The sequence below is a fragment of the Pyxicephalus adspersus genome, chromosome 3, assembly GCF_032062135.1.
Source record: "Pyxicephalus adspersus chromosome 3, UCB_Pads_2.0, whole genome shotgun sequence".
In the NCBI taxonomy this organism is placed as follows: Eukaryota; Metazoa; Chordata; class Amphibia; order Anura; family Pyxicephalidae; genus Pyxicephalus; species Pyxicephalus adspersus.
The window spans coordinates 89,162,954-89,184,000 of NC_092860.1; the positions used below are offsets into that span (position 1 = coordinate 89,162,954).

The 21,047-nt window shown below is 38.6% G+C and overlaps 1 protein-coding gene and 1 long non-coding RNA gene across 2 annotated transcripts in view; one reads left to right on the forward strand and one right to left on the reverse strand.

Moving 5' to 3' along the window:
* LOC140326746 (uncharacterized) overlaps positions 1 to 21,047 on the forward strand; it is a 298,797-nt gene that overhangs the window by 128,639 nt on the left and 149,111 nt on the right. The gene's annotated exons all lie outside the window — the stretch shown is intronic.
* LOC140326740 (alcohol dehydrogenase 1) lies at positions 14,767 to 20,477 on the reverse strand (the record flags this gene model as incomplete). The annotated part of the gene is given in 7 exon segments (XM_072405612.1): positions 14,767 to 16,058; positions 16,680 to 16,818; positions 16,941 to 17,076; positions 18,005 to 18,265; positions 18,917 to 19,136; positions 19,790 to 19,877; positions 20,336 to 20,477. Coding segments are annotated over 7 exon segments (1,011 nt in total), but the record flags the coding sequence as incomplete, so codon positions are not given.

The following is a 21,047-nucleotide window of genomic DNA, read 5'->3' on the forward strand; positions in this document are numbered from 1 at the left end:
TACTTTTTTTTTTTTAAAGCTTAACTACCTATTAAAATAAAAGAAGCATGCAAGCAGAAAAAAAGATCTGCACCTCTATTTCATATGCATATTATGCATCAGTAGTTTCAAAGTTCATTGTAACTATAGTGTGGAATGCAGAAAAGGCTATATTTTATAAAGATTTTCTGCATACAAACAGTTTCTATATACATAACCATTTTAGCTCACCATATCCCCCCCCCCCCCCCCAGTTCCTCTCTATGTGATCATTAATGATTCCTTTTATTTACCTGACTCAGTCCTTATCCCTATGAAGTGTTTCAAAAAAACCTGGTAACACATAATATTGTAAAACTATTCCGGAATGTACATAATAGTAAATGCAGGAAATGCATATTTTGCTATTTTGGTTGCTGTTTCTAAAATGTTGACAATACGTTACAAACAAAAATTCTACATTCATGCATGCTGCGTATAACTTTCATTATAGTAAAACACAGTGCAGCTTTACACCTTCTGTATGCTAGGTGTACTTTGTCCTTATTCTGTATATATGGACTCTGCACAGTATCACTTCTCTTGTCCTATATGTTGGGTGTAATTCTTCGTATCCCAGGTCCTGCCAAAATACCTCTTCTCTTTTTTTTATAATGTACCTAAACCACAGCAATCTCATTTCAGCAGATAGTTTTAGATGATTAAAAGGGACTTCCTAAATTCAGGTACACTTTAAAGTCTGAATTAGCAAACACACTTTCAAAAGCAACAGCTACTCAAATAGTAGAAAATCAGAGTATCTTGGCAGCCTTTCCCATAGTTGCACACCATAGAGAGACCAATGTGAGTGCCTGGCTATAGAATAAGAGTGTTCAAGTCTGTAGCCACCCGTTATATGGCAGGAAGAGGGCATCAAAATGTTTGTAAGAGGTCCCGTAACTCTAGATACCTACCTGAGCAACAGGGTTGACATATAATAGTGCAACATGTAAAGCTGCACAAGGGCCCCTGGGGAGTCCTCAGCCAGAAGGGCCGCCTGCAGCAGCTCACTTGGCCCTCTAAAGTAAGTCCACCCTCAAGTGACAGCTGGCAGCGGAGGCTGTATAATGAGGGCACATTCTGCGAGCTGTCAACTGAAAGCAGGCTTGCAGGCAAAGACAGTCTGAGCTGCTGCAGGGACCCCTGGTGGCTGCGTTCTACTGCACTGTTGCTGCCTGTGAAATGCATCCATCCAAGGGGTTTGTACAAGTGTGCGTGTGTACTTCCGAGGGCATGTACAAAAATGCACATATATTTTTGCCATCGGCGGCACCATGTAATAGCTGTGTTTTTGTATAGGCTACGTGTCATATTCCACAGCCTAAGAACTCATTGTGTTCAAACCTTCATATCTCCTATATGGTTGGTCGTATCATCTTAAAATTATTAGAGTACATGGGGTACACTCATGGCTTTTAGTGCGCAAAATTTCAAGACATGTAGTGAGAATTCTCTGTAAACGGGAGAAAAAAAAAATTATATTGCACATGTGGGAGAGTTGTGGCTAACTCCCCATAAAATTTCATCACTATGGCATCATTAAAATGATATCCTTTGAAACATGCTACTCTGTCACAAATAACAGTCCACTTACCTTCTTTGAACATCAATTTTTCTGGAATGCGGTGGTGTAGCAAACTGAAACTGATCATCCTGATCAACTAGCGCCAATCGTGAGCATTCAGCAAGTGATTCTCAAGAGTGGGCGGGAAGAAGGAAGACATCAAATCCCTATAAAAAAACTGCCAAAATTTCCATGACTATGGAGACCAGCTGCAATTCCAGAATAAGCATGTGCTAGCCCACTGTTAATTTAATAACAGGGAAATTTGGTTCCAAAAATGTGTTTAATTAGCATACAAAAGTAAAAGAAAATATTGTTTTGAGATTTCCTATTCCATCTAGAATGTCAATGGTCGTAATTAGAATTTGTATTTATTGGAGGAATCAGTGTCCTTTTAGAAACCTGAGCAAAGTACACTGTTGCCAGGATTTTTGTAATGTTCGTCATCTTTGCTGTTAATGAGAAACCTAAATGTTTACACATAGTTTAAGATGAACAGATTTTTTAAAGTTAATCTATGGGTTCCCACCACCCTCACACACTCTCCTCTAGTTTGTTGTTGGTATAGCAATAAACAAATAAAAGTCTAAATAACTGAGGTTTTTACAGAAGTAGGGAGTCCTCCGTGGATGCATTATGTTGACACTTTCTATTTGATGTCCTGCATTAGGCTCCCCCAAGGAACCAGAAGACAGTCTGCAGATAATTAGTGAAAGGATTCTTGGAGACCAACTAGTGTGGTAACATCTGGAGCACAAGATTACTAGTTTTCCTCACCCAGATATTTGGTGGGTTTAGATAAGCATATCTGGGTTCACAAAGTAACAAAGAGGTCTTTAGGATAGGTTCAAAAAAATGTATATGTAAACCTAAAAAAAATATACAGATGCTCCTCGCTTCTGTTCTGTTCCTGCAACCTGGCCCTTAAGAGAGAAGCATAGGAAAGACCCACTGAAAATAACAATGCACCATTTCCATGGTGGGCCTATCTGCAACTGCAGCATTTTCTTAATGCCCCAACACTGCGCCCAAACAGAGGTACTACCTCATTTGTTGACTACCCCACTTCAGGCATGTCATTTCAGCAATCTACAAGCCGACCAGCCAGGGACCAATCAGGCCCATTTACAGGGCAAATCGGAAAGAGACTTAGATACTCATCTCAGGACTGAGAAGACATCAACCTACTAACAGTATAGGGCTCTTGGAATGTAAACATTCAGGAAAATAATTTTAAGATTCATACAAGGTAGTATAAAGTACAAAAGATCAATTACAAGCGCTATCCACATTGTGATAAGACATGTTGGTGCTGTGGTGCAGAGGAAGGTACATTTTTGCAAATATGTTGGAGCTGCCCTACCATTCAAATGGTTTGGAAGTCCTTCTGCCTTTGTACTGCACAAATACTGCCTTTGTATTTTACTATTGCAATATGTATCTTTTGACTCATCGATAAAGCTTATTTTTTGGGAAAAAATAGGACAGACCCAGTCTGCAGCTCTGCAAGTGCCACAGCGCCTGTCAGTGACAAGTTCCATGACAGTCTGCAGGTATATGGAGGAGGAAGACAGCTGGAGGCTGGAAGACTGAAGTGAAGAGACCAGGTGGATGTACACAGTTTGGTACAGTGTACTCGTTGAAGGAGCCATAAGTGTGGGCAGTCGGTAAACAGGTAAGTCGCTTGACCACCTGGGCGTTACACTGAGGTCTAGATTTCTGTACCAAAAGCGTTACAGGTTTTAATGATTTTTTTTTTTTATTGGTGTCAGTGGGCTGCTTTTCCCTGTTTGTGACTTCGCTGTATCCTAGAAAGCCCCCGGTACACGGCTTACAGATGTAGTCCACAAAGGGGTGGAAACAATGTTAAATAATTTAATTAAAAAAGAGGCAGATAGCGCAAAAAGCACAATGGTATATATAAATGGCAAAACAAAGTAAATAAGAGAACTTAAGTTTTACAGTTAAACTTTAAACTGTGTGAATTTTTTTTACACTTTTCAGATGTTTTTTTATTTTTGTATTTGCTTGCTTTAACCTGATAACCTGGTACTTCCTGTACTACAGTACACATATGTTAAAAGTAAAGTATGTTAAAGCGGCACTAAACACAGTTCATACTCATCTGTCCCTGTTCCATTGTGGACGCTACTGTCTTCTTCCTTTTTCTTCCTTCTTCTCTTCCACATTCTGATCTTTGGTCATCTTAATTGGCTGGGCCGGGATGATGTAACTGCACCTGCGCAGGCAAATTCATTCCTGACACCCATGTTTTGGTTAATTACTGTCATAGAGCAGTTTGTAATGAAAAATCTGTGCATTGACAGCATACTTTTATTTTAGCTGAGCTGTAGAAGTATAGAACATTTGACAGATTTTTGTTATTTTTAGTTATAATTTACCTACAAGAGAAAAAGAAAAAATGATCTACCCAATAAAGTCACAAGCAGGAATATCAATATGACAGATTTTGCAATTCTATGCTAGAAAAACATCAAAATCAATCACTGCCATTGAAAACATGGACCTGAAAGATTCTTCAATGTTTAGTTTAGGAAATGGGGATTTTTTTTATATCGTCTAATTTCTACTGTAGTGATGTTTGTATAAATACCATGGTGTTGATGTTTACATTAAGGATTCATACACATGTTTGACTTTTGTCGTTGGAAAGGATCTTTCACAATCCTTTCCAAAAGACTAAAAGATGCAAGAACGAGCACTGTACATACAACGCCATTATGCTCTATGGGAAGGGGAAAGGGGAGAAGGAGCGATCAGCACCCCGCTTCATTTGCATTATGGTCATTCCTCATTTGTGGATCCACCAGGATGGTCACTGTATACAGACGGCCACTGTATACACGTCAGATTGTCGTCTGATACTAGCCCTGAAATGATAACACAGCTCAACCAAAAAAAAAATGTTTTTGTACTTGCCAAGGAATTTTCAAAATATTTAGTGTATTTCAGGTCTGTTGAATCCAGAAATGACATCAGTTTCAATGAGTTGTCTCTAGTTCTTGTGATACAGGAATTGGAATAGACAATTTTACAAACAACAAATGTTAACATAGCATATTATTGTCAATTTTTATTTACACTGATGTTTTGCATTTTATATATTAAACAAGAAGAAGTTGTTTAAATGACCCTAATGTATTTTGCTACATTTGTGGTGATAATTCTCAGCAAAAAAGAGAAGAAACATTACAGAATGTGTGAAACAAGCATATCTTGCAAATTTTGGTGTTAAACTGGGGGACCAAGATAAGTATTAGGCTGCTCATATGGTATGCAAAACTTGTGTAGAGTGTCTACGCCTGTGGAAAACTGATATGTTTGAAATTTGGTGTACCTATGGTATGGTGAGAGCCAAAAAAATCTGAGAGCCGTCCTGAAAGTATTCTGATGTCTTTTGCCCTTTGAGTAGCTGACAAACTCCCCACTCATTGGCCCTATGATTGGCCCATTTAAATACTCCCGGAAACCATGCCCCTAGGTATCATTTGTTTAATTTGACAGGTCCAGAAACATCCAGGAGAACCTAGAGAAAGGCTTCATCAGGCGATCCTCTTTCCATGCAGGTCCTGGCTTCTTATATGTGGAGAAGAAGGATGGCGGGCTGATGCCCTGTATTGATTATAGGGGCCTGAATAGGATTACAGTGAAGAACCGTTACCCCCTGTCCCTAATAGAAGACCTTTTTTCCCAGGTCAACGGGGCTCGATTCTTCACTAAGCTTGATTTGAAGGGGACCTACAATCTCGTCCCAATTCAGAAGGGCAATGACCACCCTCGAGGTGGACGCCCGAAGCCTTCGAAGTGCTGAAGAAAGCTTTCTGCTGCGAACCCATATTGGTGCATCTAGTGCCCACTCTCCTGTTTATCGTAGAGGTGAATGCTTCGGGGGTTGGCGTAGGAGCAGTTCTCTCCCAGTACTCTGGGCAACCGGAGAGATCCCTGTGCCTTCTCCTTCCGGAAGTTCTCTGGAGCTGAACGTAATTATTAGGTGGGCTACAGAGAACTTCTAGGGGTGAAGTGGGCAGTTGAGGAATGGAGGCATAGAGGCCCCCCGACGGACCCGCGCCCTGGCATTACATCGGGATCATCGGAGTCACACTCGGGATTACCGCTAGGGGGGTTAAGCCAGGTTCAAAAAACGGTAAGGCCGATACCTTGTCCCGTTGCTTCCCAGAGGACGCTTCCCTTCCGGATCCATGCCCCAGCCCCATTTTGTCCCCCCAATGTGTGATGTCCGCCCTGCAGACCCCGCCATTACTGGAGATCCCAATGAACCTCTTGTCCACCCTTCAAAAGGATCACCCCCCTGGAAAATCTGAAAGGCGTTTGTATGTCCCCCTCTATCCTCAACTGTAGGTTATCCAACAGGTACATAACTCCAAAACTACCAGCCACCCAGGAATTACGAAGGGGTGCTCAGAAGTTTGTGGCTTTGCCCCCTTCCAGGTGAAATAGAAAAATAAGTGTGGGGGCATATGACAGCCTATGAACTTAGTATGTAACTGTGCAAATACCAGGTCTTTGCAATTCTTAAAACTGTTTTTTCTTTTAGTGAGAAGCTGTGATGGCAGAGGCACATGCAAGTTTCACGTCATTGGAGTTACGGGCTGTCATGAAGTTTTTGTTTCTCCAGGGTAAGGAAGGACACTTCTCCCCCAGTGTTTGTGACATCTCAGTGTGAATGTCCTTTGCTGACTTTTTCCTGGAGAAAGCAATTGTAAAAGAGTGATGCAGTGATGCAAAGTATTACAGTTTTTTAGATTTGAGCTAAAATCACAACCCTAGATTCTTAGCTAGATTCATAGCTAGATTCTTCTAGCTATGTCATGTCTAGAAATATATTTGTGTTTAAAAGAGAATCAAAATCTCAGTCCTCACTATCATGTATAGATAATATATGGTTTTAAAAAAAGTGTTGTTTCTTTAAAATATTGGCCATTCATGCTGTCAGACTGTGTAGAGGCTGTTGGTGGTTTTTATTATTTCCAGCTGAATGCTCAAGGGCAGCAGAGTGGTTTCAAAGTCAGATTTCTGAAATGATGAAAACATAATCCATTATACTATTGTGTATCATGGATGTGGGTGTTTATGGTGTCAGCTCTGTACAAGAAATTACAAATCAGGATCTTGTAAATAGAGCATATATCGAAACACAGACATGAAGGAAATGCAGTTGCGCACAAACTATATATAGTATTTATGAGGGCTAATTCAACAAATAAAATGGAATGTACCAATAAAACTTAAAAGTTAACATTTATTTGACTTTGTTGACACATTATAGCAGGGGTATAGTTAGAAATTACAGGGTTTCATAGCGAAGAATTTAATAGGTTCCTGAGGGGTTATTCACACAGTTGCTTAGAGTGGAGTGGTTTAGAATATAAAATGCACAGCACACACAGTATGGAATAAGGAATATATATTGTATGGTATATGGAATTACCAGTGCAGATATGTAGACCATGGCATATGAAATAAGTTGCTGAAAAGAAGGTAATGCAATCAAATGTTGGAGAAAAGTTAACATATAGCTTGTTAAATAGGATCAGGCAATGTGGAATAGAGCATGTACAGCATGCCATATATAGTGAGGAGAAATCAATAGTAGTGCTTCACAGGGGCCCAACTATCAGACACGTGCCCCACCTCAAAGACACAGTACCCCCAGGCGAGGTACCCTACAGCCACTAAACTAAAGCAATAAGCAGACTGGATTTGAGGAAAATCTCTTGGCATCTCACATGCTCAGCCTTCTGGTGTTTACTGTTCCTGTGTTACTGCAAACACACACAAACTTAATTCTTATCCTGCTTTAATCAGTAAGCCTGTACAGCTTAAAAAGTAGTTATTATTGCCCAATATGCAATAGTCATAACTATTTATCACTATGGTGTACACAGTATGCCACATTTCTGTCCCCTGTTGTGCCACCTATTGTGCCTACATTGCCCCCCCCCCCCTAAAATTCAAGCTGCCACTATGTGAAATGGAGGGGTAGAGGTAGAGCAAAGCATAGGTAATACAGTGTTGTGTAATAGGGCATGGCATGTGTAAAGAGTTGAATGTACAACACAGTGCACCAGATTACATAATACATAAAAATAAGCTACTGTTCTGTTAGTTGGTCCTGCTCCAGATGCTCACACACAGTTTGTAGCAGACATCTTTATTCAGTTCCCCTGCTGCCATTACATAAATCTATACATATGTATAATAACTACTTCCACAACTCCCACCAACGAGATGCAATAAAACAGTTGTACCAGTACCTCAGTAGTGAGACCCCTAGAGACCATACACAGCATATAACATATTGCTACATCCTTTCCCTTTTAAATGAAGGAACAATGAAATCTAACTAACACAAAATGGTGAACACGAACAAGTAGAACATAACTATAAATTTGATATAATCCTTGAGGTGGGCTGGCTTTCTGATTGTTCTGCCCGCTCGCGTAACATATGAGGTTTCTTCACACAAATCTTGGTGTTCTTCTGATTCTGGCAGTCTATTTTCTGGGACTGGCTGTCTCTGACCAGAGACCTCCCCTCGCTGCTCAGCAGTTTCCATTTCTTTGTTGCCGGTATTCATAGTCTCATTGCTTCGATTGCCTATATATTGTTCCTCAGGCCCTGTAACCTCTCTTTCTTGTGTTTTTCTCAGATGTTTTCTACTATTTCTCCTCAATATTCTTCCTTCCTCTGTTAAAATAGCATAGGACCGTGGTGCAATTTTGTGGACGACGTTCGCCTTTTGCCAGTGTTTGCCATATTTGCCCATTGGCTGAATCAGATATATGAGTCTTTTGGCAGCAGTTTTTACTGCTGACTCAGCTTTACCATTACTCCGAGGAAATCCTGGAGATGATGTCTGGTGCTCAAATTCCCACCTCTCTTCGAATTTTTTGAACTCTTCAGATGTCAATTGAGCAGCGTTGTCAGAGAACACAATATCAGGAATGCATTACCTGGCAAAATGGGCCTTGAGTTTTTTAATTACTGTTTTTGCCCTTGTGTCCTGTAAGTAGTCTATCTCCCAAAAGTTGGAAAAATAGTCCACAGTTACCAGATTTTCTTTGTCGTTCCATGTGAACAGATCAGTTCCTACTTTTGACCATGGTCTGTTTGGAATTGTATGTAGTTGCAATGTCTCTTTCGATTGCTTATCATTGCATGATGCACATATTTCACACTGTGCTATAAAGTTTTTTATGTAGTCATTCATTCCAGGCCAATAAACATATTCTCGTGCACGACGTAGACATCCTTCTACACCTAAGTGAGTAGAGTGTAATCTTTCTATTATGTCTCTTCTGAGGGATACTGGTATAACAGCCCTTTCTCCTTTGAAGATGATACCATGCTGCACAGAGAGTTCATCTCCTATGTGAAAAAATGGAGAAACTTCCATAGGAGCATGTTGCTTGTACTTTGGCCATCCCTTCAAGATGACACTTTTTAAGAGCTGTAGCGTTTTATCATTCTCTGTGCCGCTCTGTATTTGATTCTGTCTGTCTTTTGAGACAGACAGATATTCACACATATTTATGCTTTCAATGTCTTTTTCTTCTTCACCTGTGATGGGTACGTAAGCTCTGCTTAGGGCATCTGCAATCAGTAAATCCTTTCCTGGACAGTAACAAATGTTAAAATCGTATTTCTGAAGCCTTAAAGGCATACATTGGGGCATTCAGTAGTGGCTTCTTTGTAATACTTTCTAAAGGCTTGTGATCTGACTGCACCACTACTTGTCGACCGTAGGTGTACTAGTGAAATTTCTCGATTTGAGCATATCCTTGCTCTGTTAGAGTTAAAGCTCTGCTTGCATATGTGATTGGAAGTTTATCCTGCATTAGTGTGGCTCCGAGGCCTGTTTTTGAGGCATCACATTGTACTATCACTGCTTGATCTGGATCAAAATATTTTAGTGTTGCTGTGTCTGCAATAGCATTTTTTACTGACTTAAAAGCAGTTTCATGGCTATCTGTTCATTCCCAGAGTATGTCTTTGCGAGTTGGCTGCCTCAGTGGCTCACACATATCTGATAAATGCTTGCAAAATTTAGAAAGATAATTTACCATGCCCAGGAATGGTTGTACTCCCCGTATATCTGTAGGTGTAGGCATGTCCTGTATTGCCCTCACCTTCTCTGGATCCACTTTAACACCCTTTGAGGTTAGTAGATGTCCAATATATGGTACTTCTGTAATTTTTAATTTGAATTTTTCCAGGTTTAGTTTGATTTGTTGTTTTCTACATCTGTCCAAGAACAATATAATCTTTTTATCGTGATCCTTTGTTGCCAATTCTAGATCATCACCTTCTCCTAGTATTAGTATATCGTTCGCTATTATTTTTACTCCCGACAGTCCTTCCAAAGCTTGCATCAATTTTTGTTGGAACACTTCTGGAGCCGGGATTACTCCCATGGGCATTCTCAGCCACTTATAGCATCCAAATAGGGTAGAAAATGTTGTCAATAAACTTGATTCTTTATCCAGTTCCACATGCAGGAACCCATTTTTCACATCACATACCAAAAAGATTTTAACCTTTGAGAGATGAGGGAGAACATCTTCTATTGTAGGCATTGGATAGTGATTTCTTTTAGGAGCCTTGTTTAGTGACTTAGGACCAATGCATATTCTTAACTTGCCTGATGGTTTTTTCACTACCACCAAACTGCTTATCCAGTCTGTGCTTTCCTGTACTGGTGCTATCATGCCTCTGCCATGCAACTCCTGCAGTTCCTGCAGTTGTTGCATTAAGGCTACAGGTACTCTTCTTGCGGGCAGGCTGGTAGGATGTATTGTATAATCAATTTCTAGTTTGTATTTACCTTCCAGGCCCCCATCACCTTCAAAAAAAGGCATACTCTGTTTGTATGTACTGAAAATCCAAAATGCATTCTGCCTTTTGTTTAGGATTTTGAGTATTCTTAGAAACTTCCAGAGCCATGATGTTATGGGACTGTACCTTTATTAAGTCCATAGCCTGAACTGCTTTTACTCCCAGCAAAGGAATGTGATCGTCCTCCTGCAGCACAGTAAATTCCACTCTGTAGCTCTTTCTGTTACATGGATTTCCTAATTTTAACTTGCATGTTCCCATGGGTTTCAAAACACTTTTGTTATACATCACCAGTACCTTATCAGTGGGCTCAATGGGAACCTTTTTGTTAAGCTGAGTAAAAGGAATGTCATTGCAGCTTGCTCCACAATCCAGCTGCAATCTTATGGGCTGTTCATCCACCATAAATATGGCAAAGAGCTGCTTTGCATCATTGGCTTCTGGATGTTAGATTACATTGACCTTCTCTTGCAGGCTGCAGCTGCAGCCATGTGATGTCCTCTGTGCTGTCACTGTCTGTGTCCTGGGTCACTGTGTGGACTTGTTTGTACTGTTTGCTGGTTTTCAATCTGCACACAGCTGAGAAGTGGTTCATCTTGCCACAAGCCCTGCAGGTCTCCCCATATGCTGGACATTTCTCTTTGTCTCTCTCATGTCTTTTTCCACAGTATTTACACTGGACTGAGCTCACAGGGAGCCTGGGCCTTGCTCTCTGTTTCACGGATATTGCATGTACTGAGGCATCACTGGTGCCCTCCATCATCATCAGGCTGTCTTTAGTCAGCTCAGCAGCCTTGCATATTTGTATACATTTCTCCAAAGTCAGCTCTTCCTCCCTTAGTAATCTTTCTCTGAGGTGCAAGTCTCTGATGCCACACACTATCCTGTCTCTGATGAGGGAGTCCCTGATGTCCCCAAATCCACAGGTTGCAGCCAGTCTCCTCAGTTCTGTCACATATCTGTCCATACTTTCCCCAGCCTTCTGATTCCTTGAGAAGAATTTGTATCTCTGCACTGTCTCGTTCTTTTTGGGGTCACAGTGTTTATCAAATGCCAACAGTATGTCTGTCAGTGGCAGGCTGTCTATGCTGTCTGTCAGCAAGGTCTGGGCTATTTCTCTGCCTTTTTCCCCAACTAAGTAATAAAACAGCTTTACTTTCCTCTGCTCATCTCTGGGCGCCACTGTCAGATCCACATACAGAGTAAGGTCTTCCTTCCAGTGTCTCCATGTCTGTGAGAAATTGGAAGAAGTGACATCCAGTCTCTGAGGGGGTTTCAGGCCACTCTCCATAATGCAGTATGATGGGGACTCTGTACTTACAGTCACTGATTCTCTGGACAGTTCTAGTGTCACCCAATCTGTATTTATAGACAGCAGACCTGCTATTCAGAGGTCCTGTGCACCGCTGCCACCATGTTCTGTTAGTTGGTCCTGCCCCAGATGCTCACACACAGTAGTTAGAAGCCGACATCTTTATTCGGTGTTCCTGCTGCCATTACATAAATCTATACATATGTATATACTTCCTCAACTCCCACCAACGAGATGCAATAATACAGTTGTACCAGTACCTCAGTAGTGAGACCCCTAGAGACCATACACAGCATATAACACCTTGTACACCTGGGTGCTGGGATAGGTGTGAATAATTTATTGATTGGCTATGAATGGCTCAGCTATATAGACTTTCTGATATTACACTCCTCACATTGCCATGGTCAGGCTGGCTACTGACCTTAACCAGACAACCTACATTAGTGCATTTCCCACTGTGAAAGCTCACTCACTTGCCCCTGTCACATGTAAACACAATTGGAGTGAGCAATGGAAAACTTGCACTACCAGAATTAATGTTTACAAGTGACTGAGCCATGACATTGTGAACTGTGCTGGCCTGGATGAGGCTGGGTGGCCCAATTTAACAGTGTGTAGATGGAATGGACAGGTAAGGATAGGAGGATCTTCCTTCTGCCCAACAATTCTCATCCCTCAGGCCCCATTGCCAACTTTTGTATAGTTGTCTGAAGTTAGTGTTATCTAGGTGCATGTATCCTGACTGCATATTTGTATTTATGTGCATGTGCATGCACAAATGGTGAGGGGGGATCTTTTGATTTTTTTTTTATTATCAATAGTTATTTTAATATATCTTATGCAACATTGTGAGAATTGCAAAGTTGGGGTGGGAGATGATTTCAATGTATTTCCTCAATTATACTTGGAAAAGAGGAACGTCGGCCTGTATTTAATTGTGTTGCTGCAGAATTGAAACTTTTTATTTGGGATCCAGGCTCGGAGAGTCCTAGAAGGAATGGATGGAGCAGGCACTCCATCCTTTTTCCAACCAGAAATTGCGGAAGGCTCTGGAGAACCTAGCTGATTATAAAAGTGCAGCTGTCTTTGAGGCAGGGAAAGTGGTAGCATGAGGCCAGGTGATGAGGCTGTGTGCAGTCTGTGGGCTGGGAGAGCCTCGGAGGTCACACAAAGCTTAGGTCTGTGGAACCAATACCCTCTATGTGTCTCAGTGTGAGAGTGAGCCTGGAGGCAGCAGCATGAAGCTGCTTCCTGATTCTGAAAGACAGACTGCAGACACTATAAATTGTGAGTACCATGCATGCGCCTGGCCTGTGGTGGCAAGACTTTATTTACTAACCCTCCTAAAGTGTCCTGCCATGAGCTTATCCCCTTAATTTCACACTTAACATTTTTAGCATATTTTATATTTTTTTCTTCTTCTTTTGTGTATATTGTTTCTTCTGATTGAGTGTGATGTGCTGTACACTAGGTTGCTGTGCTGGAATTCTAACAACTCTAAACCTAGAAGTGCTCAGAGATGACCACTTACATTGTAAATCTTGGAGAAGAAAACTTGGAAGCAGGTGTTATCCAATCTCCTCCACTTGCTGGCATCTTTTAGTTCTGTAATAGTGGTCCTAGGCTTACAAAGAAGCCAGCAGGAAGAGACTAGGAGAGCTAGACACATGAGATGCAATGCAAGGGTTGCCACTGGCATGTAAAAGTGATCTGGTAACACTTTATTTTAAAGCATATCTGGGTTATTGATGCAACGCTTTTGACTATTTATCATTTAAAGTTATTACCATTTAAATCTTAGTGTGCCTCTGCAGCATTGAGTGGCCAATCGCAGGAGATTCGAATGATCTGATAAGACCAACATTCTACATATGATTTTTAGTGAGTTACCTATTTTCGACTATTTAGTAAAGCATTTTCTAAAAACAATTCCTATTTCCTATCCTGTTTTATTTATAGAAAGAATGTGTTAATTAATGCTTTGTGTGCATGCAAATCCAGACAACTTCTACTATCTACTATGTAAAGTTTCTTATACTGTACATCAGGGGTGTCAAAATTTTTTTTTCTTTTTGGCCCCCAAAGGAATCCTAAATATGAACTGCAGCTGGCATGCTGCTGCATTAAAATAGCGCTGCTACTACAATTCCCGGCATCACTCGCGTATAGGCCGGCGGGCTCTCTGCCTATGCATGGCCCTGCATTGGACTGTTTTATAGACGCAAATATTGCCAGGAATTTTAGTAGGGGCGCTATCTCAATGAAGACGGAACCACTCATAAGATTTAGCTCCGCATTGGCGGCGTCTGGCATTTCCAGCACTCCCCCTCAGCTGTACTTTTCCTTGCTACTCCAAGGCATGGACTTGAATGATTGGATTTTCATAGAAGATTATTGTTATTATTATTGTTAGCCTGTGCAAAAAGTTTACCATTGAAATTTAACTCAAAAGCTACAAATAGAGAAAGAGGCATAAGATTTTTTCTTAAGATTTTTAAATACTATTTAAAAATATGTTTTATGCCTTTTTCTCTATTATAGGCTTGTTCCAGATTAAATTTGAAGCAAAACCTTATTGTTTCTATATGAAAAGGGTTTATATCTAATGAGAAGTAAAAATTTCCTTAATGTTTTCAATAAATTTCAAGGTTGGCCCGCAACTTTGTCTAAGTTTTAAATATGCTAAAATCAGAGCTGCTGAGAAAGAGAAAGGAACCTACAAGAGTAAGGGACCTGAACATGTTGATGCTCGATGCTACAAAAGAGGCATTTGTCTTTCACTGTATAACTGTAAAAGATAGTTTGTTTTTGGCAGCATTAGCAGCAAGTAAAAATGAAATAGAAAAAAGGGAAAAAAAAACAAAACTTCCAGTTGGCAATTCATTTTTCTCTATCCTGGTATCTATCTGCCTTTGTTTATTTGTTCTTTGCATTATCAGATTCAACAACCTAACATTATATATATAATAATAATAAGTCATTCAAATTAAAATGCAGTTTACTAATATTTTATTAAACGTGAGCACAGTAACTATTGAATAGACATAGACAGTGTTGCTTAATTAAATGCATACATGTTTGAATAAAAGAACATAGATTTTTAGGAAATATTTAGTAACCTTAAAGCATGTGTGGTCATTGAGCTTGCAAAATGTTGCTTATTTGCAATAGCAGGCACCTTCTAAATTGTTTGGCACCCTGGTATGCATACTTTACTTTATTTCATATGGTCATTAACCTAGCTCAGGTCTTGTGGCTCTCCAATAACTAGTAAGGTATACACTAAATAGTGAAGTATCGGAGGGAGGAATGGGCACTTGACAACAGCAGATTGTTGAAAGTGTACAATTGATTACTCTGGAATACTTAATGGAAGAACAAAAGTGTATTGCATGCACCTGCAGGTACCAATTACTTCCAACCAATTTACAGTTTTATCTAACATTGAAAATAGCTGCTTTAAGGGATTACCTCTACCAAACCTTTTGTCAAACTATTAAACGTCGCAGCTCTCCCTAACTTCCAGGGCCATTACATGGCTTCACTCATGTTTATAATAGTTTATTTTACATTACACACCATGTAGCAAGGAGAAAGACTGATCCAATTTAATTTATACTTTTACCAATCATAAGCATGTTTACAAGTTTCTTCTACAGCATTTAGCAAAATTTAATATGGTGAAAATGTGTATTTTTGAATATAGTATTTTTTATCATCACCCTGTACAAGGTGAACATTTCAGACTATTTAACAATAAAAGTGTTATTTCACATGGACAACCATAATAAAAACAGCATATGGCAATATAAAGTTGCTTAAAACATTCATTCCGATTAAACACAACTATGCCTAGGTCAGTGTTTCTCAACTTTTTGAACATGGGGGAACCCTTTGAAATAACTTTCAGGTTTTTAGGGAATTCCTGCTATAATGACCTGCTATATTCTTCGCCACTTACTATACACTAATAGTTGGTGGGAAGAATGCCACCCTTACAGATAGCCAAAAAGATCTTTGACGTTAGTGGTAATTGATCTGAGAGGCACAAATTGCTCATTGCCTAAGGAACCCCGGCTGAGAAACACTGCCTAGGTATTGTACAAAAAGCAAAGTATACCTAGACTACTTTATATCACAATCATGTATGAATGCAGAATAGGTTAAGCATAACGATCATTATTGTATATTTTTATTTGTCAAAATCAATTTCAGAATGGTCAGAATTTGTTATCTGGTAATGACTGGATCCAAGAACTTCAGAAGGTGAGAATTGTGCGAATACTAGAAAAAGAAAGATATAGGTTAAACATGAATTATAACTATCCTACAAATTATTAGAGACTGTGAACAATCTTTGTTTTTTAGTGGTAATGTACCCTAAAGTAGATCTCCAGGCATATATCAAAAAAGCTTCTCCAGACTAATTATTCTGCCCTATTCTCCAGTTTCAATAGACTGCTGTTTTACAGAATTAGTAAAAAGACAGAATCAGAAAATTATGTTTACATTTTTAAGCAATACCCAGACATAACCAGAATTCATAATGTTTCATGTCTTCTGGAGATAAACTTTTTAAACTTTTGTTATCGAACTGCTAAAACCTGTTGCATGATGTTTGCAAAAATACAAAAACATTCAAAACAAATGTTATGATCCAGCAGTTTTGAAAGTACATTTTATACAGATAATAAAGGATTGATTTCAATACCTAATTAAAAACTTCCCAAAGTACCAACCCAACACCAATGGGCCTGCTATCAACATTGTGGTGGCTTACAAATCTGATCCTTTAACTTTGGGAGTCAGGAATATGTATCTAGTCTGCCTGGGATCTTTATGTACATGAAATGAACCCTTGTTCCCCTTAATTCAAAGTGCACACTAGGAAAGTTGTTGACATACCTTTTTCCATTTCGGAGCAGTTCAAATCCTTCATTGATCTTCTCAAATGGCATGTGGTGTGTTATAAGGGGGTCCAAATTAAATTTCTTGCTCATAAAATCAGATACCAGTTTTGGTACATCATCCTTACTCTTCCAGCCTTCAGTAAGAAAAAAGCCCTGATATTTTATTCATATATAACATATACACACATGAATAGATAAAAGGGTAAATAATATACATAATTAGATATTAAAATGTGATTAATTTATTGTACAGTACCCCCAAAAACAGCTCCTGTTAAGACACGGCCAGTTAGAATTAGCAAGGGATCAAATGACATCACAGCATCTGAAGGAGCCAAGCCAACAATGACCGTTTTTCCACAGCCAAAGTGAGAAGATTGAAGTGCAGAGGTCTGAAAATAAGCACAAGACAAATATTAATTTAATTAAGTACAACAGTAAATCAGAAAAAACTGTTTTCATTAATTGTAGAACAAACCTGAATAAAATATACTGCTGAATCCCTAATAAGTTTGCTACATTCCTGCCTCATGACAAAATCTACATTAAATAACACATTAATAACACACCTTAAAACATGGCACATGTTCTCGGATACAAAATGCTTGGATTTTAGTTAGGCTTTGATGGATGGCTTGAAAAAGACTTTTATACTTTTATTCAATATTACCCAACATGTCCAAATGGAAACTAAGCAAAGCAGTTGATTTTGATTGTTCTACTGCTGTTTTTTTTCTTTAGATTCAGTTCAGTTTCAGAAAAATTTGCATCAATTGTAGCAGCAACCTAAAACTAATATTCTATATTGAAGCATAAGAACTTCAGTTTACATTTTATTAATGCAGGTCTTCTTTTGAGTTGGTCCTTGGGTTTTACTGGTGTACAAGAAAAGAAAACAAGGTAAGAAACAAAGGTAGAAAAAAATGAAGATTTAGAAAATATGTTTTTTTACCGTATGTATGTGTCGGAGAGGCTTTGGTTATAGTTGAGCTGTAAATGTTGTGACATGGCTAAGTAATATTCTTCAATACTGACAAAGCCTGATGGCATAGTATATAAATATTTTTGTTAAGGGTTTTTGTTTGAAACTTACCGAGATCAGATAACTTACAGCTCTAAATTTCTATGGGTTATAAAAAAATGCAAGCCACTACATGTTTTTCTTACATAAAGTAAGTTTTCTAATTGCAAAAGTAACCTAATGAATACCTCCATGGTGTGTCAGTACCTCTTCAACAATGTGCATGTGTATCAACAAGCAGAATGTTTCACTCCTAATGATCAATAACTAAACACTATTTAATGTATGATGTTACTAACCATTACTGAAGTGTTCCCGATGACCTCGAAGGCATAATCCACACCGTCATCGGTCATTTTTGCCAACACCTCATGGATAGGAATATTGTGGTCCTTTGGATTGATGCATTCTGTAGCTCCACACTCCTTGGCTTTTGCAAACTTGTCACTATTTAAATCAACTCCAATAATCCTGGAGGCACCAGCAACCTTACATCCAATTATCACAGAAAGACCAACACCTCCTAAACCAAACACTGCGCATACTGAGCCAGGCTTAACCTGAAAAACACAGAGCATTGAAAGTTCATGGTGGAATAATATTAACGTTCTGGACTGGGAAACTCACAGGGATAAACATTTATCTTTTATACACCTTGCTCCCTCTTTTTCACCTCTTTCTGTTTATAGCTCATATCCATCTTTTACATGTAAAACTATAAAGAATACTAAACCTTTATTGAAGATAATTATATAGAATATTTTTTTTCTCTCCTAGCGACCAGGCATTCCACTTCCATGTTTCCTTGCTTTAACCTCTGTGGCTTTCGTTTCTGAGGGTGCGTTAATAAGATATATACAAATAAGGATTTTGAGCCATGCCATGTTACAAATATCTGGCAGCTACAGGTATCAGACACATCCATGTTTATTGAGCGTGCTGTATGCTGGTTTCTCCCACTGGCCCCGACTTCTTGTTATTAACACAGGAGCCAGTAAGAGAAAGCACAGCTTGTGGCAGGTACAAAGCTATTTTTTTATAAAACCCACTACACAAAGAGAGCTCCAGTACAGTTACTCATTAAATAGACAGGACCCGAAACCCTTTATTATCCTATGATGTCATAATTTCAATTCCTGTTACTGCAGTAGGGCTCCCCCTATCCAAAAAAAGATGATTTTTATTGACCAGAAATACAGATTATTACTTACTTTACCAGTGTTCACAGCTGAGCCATATCCAGTGGAGAACCCACATCCAATCAAGCAAACTTTCTCCAATGGTGCATCATCATCTATCTTGGCAACAGCTATTTCATCCAGCACAGTGTATTCAGTGAATGTGCTTGTGCTGATAAAATTGTGAATAGGTTTTCCCTTGCAGGTAAATCGGCTAGTATTATCCAACATCAGTCCATTATATGTGCCAATGCTGTTAAAGAAATAAAACGTGACATATTTAAAAGACTTACATTTACCTGTATTGTGGGACTATTGTGTCTTGTGTTTCCTTTTACCTTTTATTATTCATAGGTAAACATGAACAATAGCATATGATCATTTCAAATTTACCAAAATCAAGTAGCAGGTAAAGAACTGGAGGGTTGAAAACATTTGTCAACTAATAGCAGGTTCCCCCACGATAGTCTATCTTCTCCAGCCTTTATTAATTCAGGCCCTATGTATTTAATGTGATCATTAAAAAGACTATCCTAAAGGAAGCAACTACTAGTAAACTTGTCTGACAGTTTTTTGGGAACATTATTCATTTTTTATACAAATAAGGACAAATGCTTCCAAATTGGATACATGTGTAAAAACCATAGAAAACCTTCTGTTCTTAAATTGCATAAATGATTTATAATTTGGCATATCTCACTAACATATAGAAAAAAACTTTGGAAAATAGTTAGCGAATGACACACTAACAAAATAGCCAAACAGTATTGTAGGTCAAATAAAATAAATAGTAAAAAGACTGAGGTTCACCAAAGTAGTGTACACAACTATATGACTCTTTATACATTGTCTTTAATTTATGTATGTGAATTGGTATATTTTCTGAAGACTTAATTATTTACTTACTCCTTCTTGTAGCACAGGTTACTTTCAGGATTTTTACAACATCTGCATTGTCCACATTGTGGCACGAACAATGGGATGACTTTGTCTCCTGCAGGAATTGAAAAATCATTACTATTTTAAATCTGTATGCAAAAAAAGAGGTTTAAATCTGATTTATAAATAAATTGATGCATTGAAAAATAAATCCACTTAAGGTCAATATCAGTTTACTTTATTTATGGGCACTTTTATAAGGTATCAACTGCATTTGCGAGTTTTAAAATTTGATGGCCACTGTCCCAATACAGAGTAGGTAAGAGAAACTTCAGTCAAAATTAAAAAAAAAATGTCAAAAATAATGTATTAAGGAAAAAAAGGTATACCCAGGCTTTTTGGGTTTAATTTTTTACTGTGCAGAATTATGTGAGAGAGAAGTCCCTCGTGTATACATTATGCACAGAAAGTCAATCCCAGATGAAATATGAGAGTCCTTATATCACATATGAGTTTTGCATGTACAATACTGCTTCAATACAAAGCAAATAAAAATGATCATATACACTGTACCTGGTTTCAGATTAGTCACTCCTTCTCCTACACTTTCCACAATTCCTGCAGCTTCATGGCCCAAAATGACTGGAAATTTCATGTCACTTAAAGCCCCACTTATGACATGGTCATCTGAGCGGCATATCCCAGTGGCCACAATCTGAAGAAAGGTACAGAATTATTACTTATATATCACTATAACTATAAGTTAATGTTTGAAAGGTTCAGTAATGCAAATATGCAAACTTGTTCAAACAAGTATTGCAACCCTAATGTTTGATAACTTTTCTTGTTACTTAATAAATATATATCTGAGGATTTGCATACTTTTAGGTTGTTACCAACCATATACCAGAAATATCCAGAATACCTCATAAAACAGGGTTCTAAACTAAACAATTACATCCTTGTGTTGAAAATGCCGAAAGGATATTTTATTACTATCACAAATGAAATGTAAGACGCATGCAATCAAAGTTGTAACCCTTTATGTTTTTTTACGTGGTGTTACTTGGGATATACCCATAAGAATTCATAAATTGTCCCTAGTATATTATTGACTACAGGAGTTAATACTTTCTTTTCAAACCCATAGCGAAGTTAAGTGCTATTTTCTTACAATTTATTGGGAGTCAGCAGGCCTGAAGCAGAGCTGGGCGAAGGGCTTCATGACAGGGGAAGTTAGGAAAGGCTGAGAAGCCGGGGTGAAAAGTTCAAAAAAAAAAAAAAA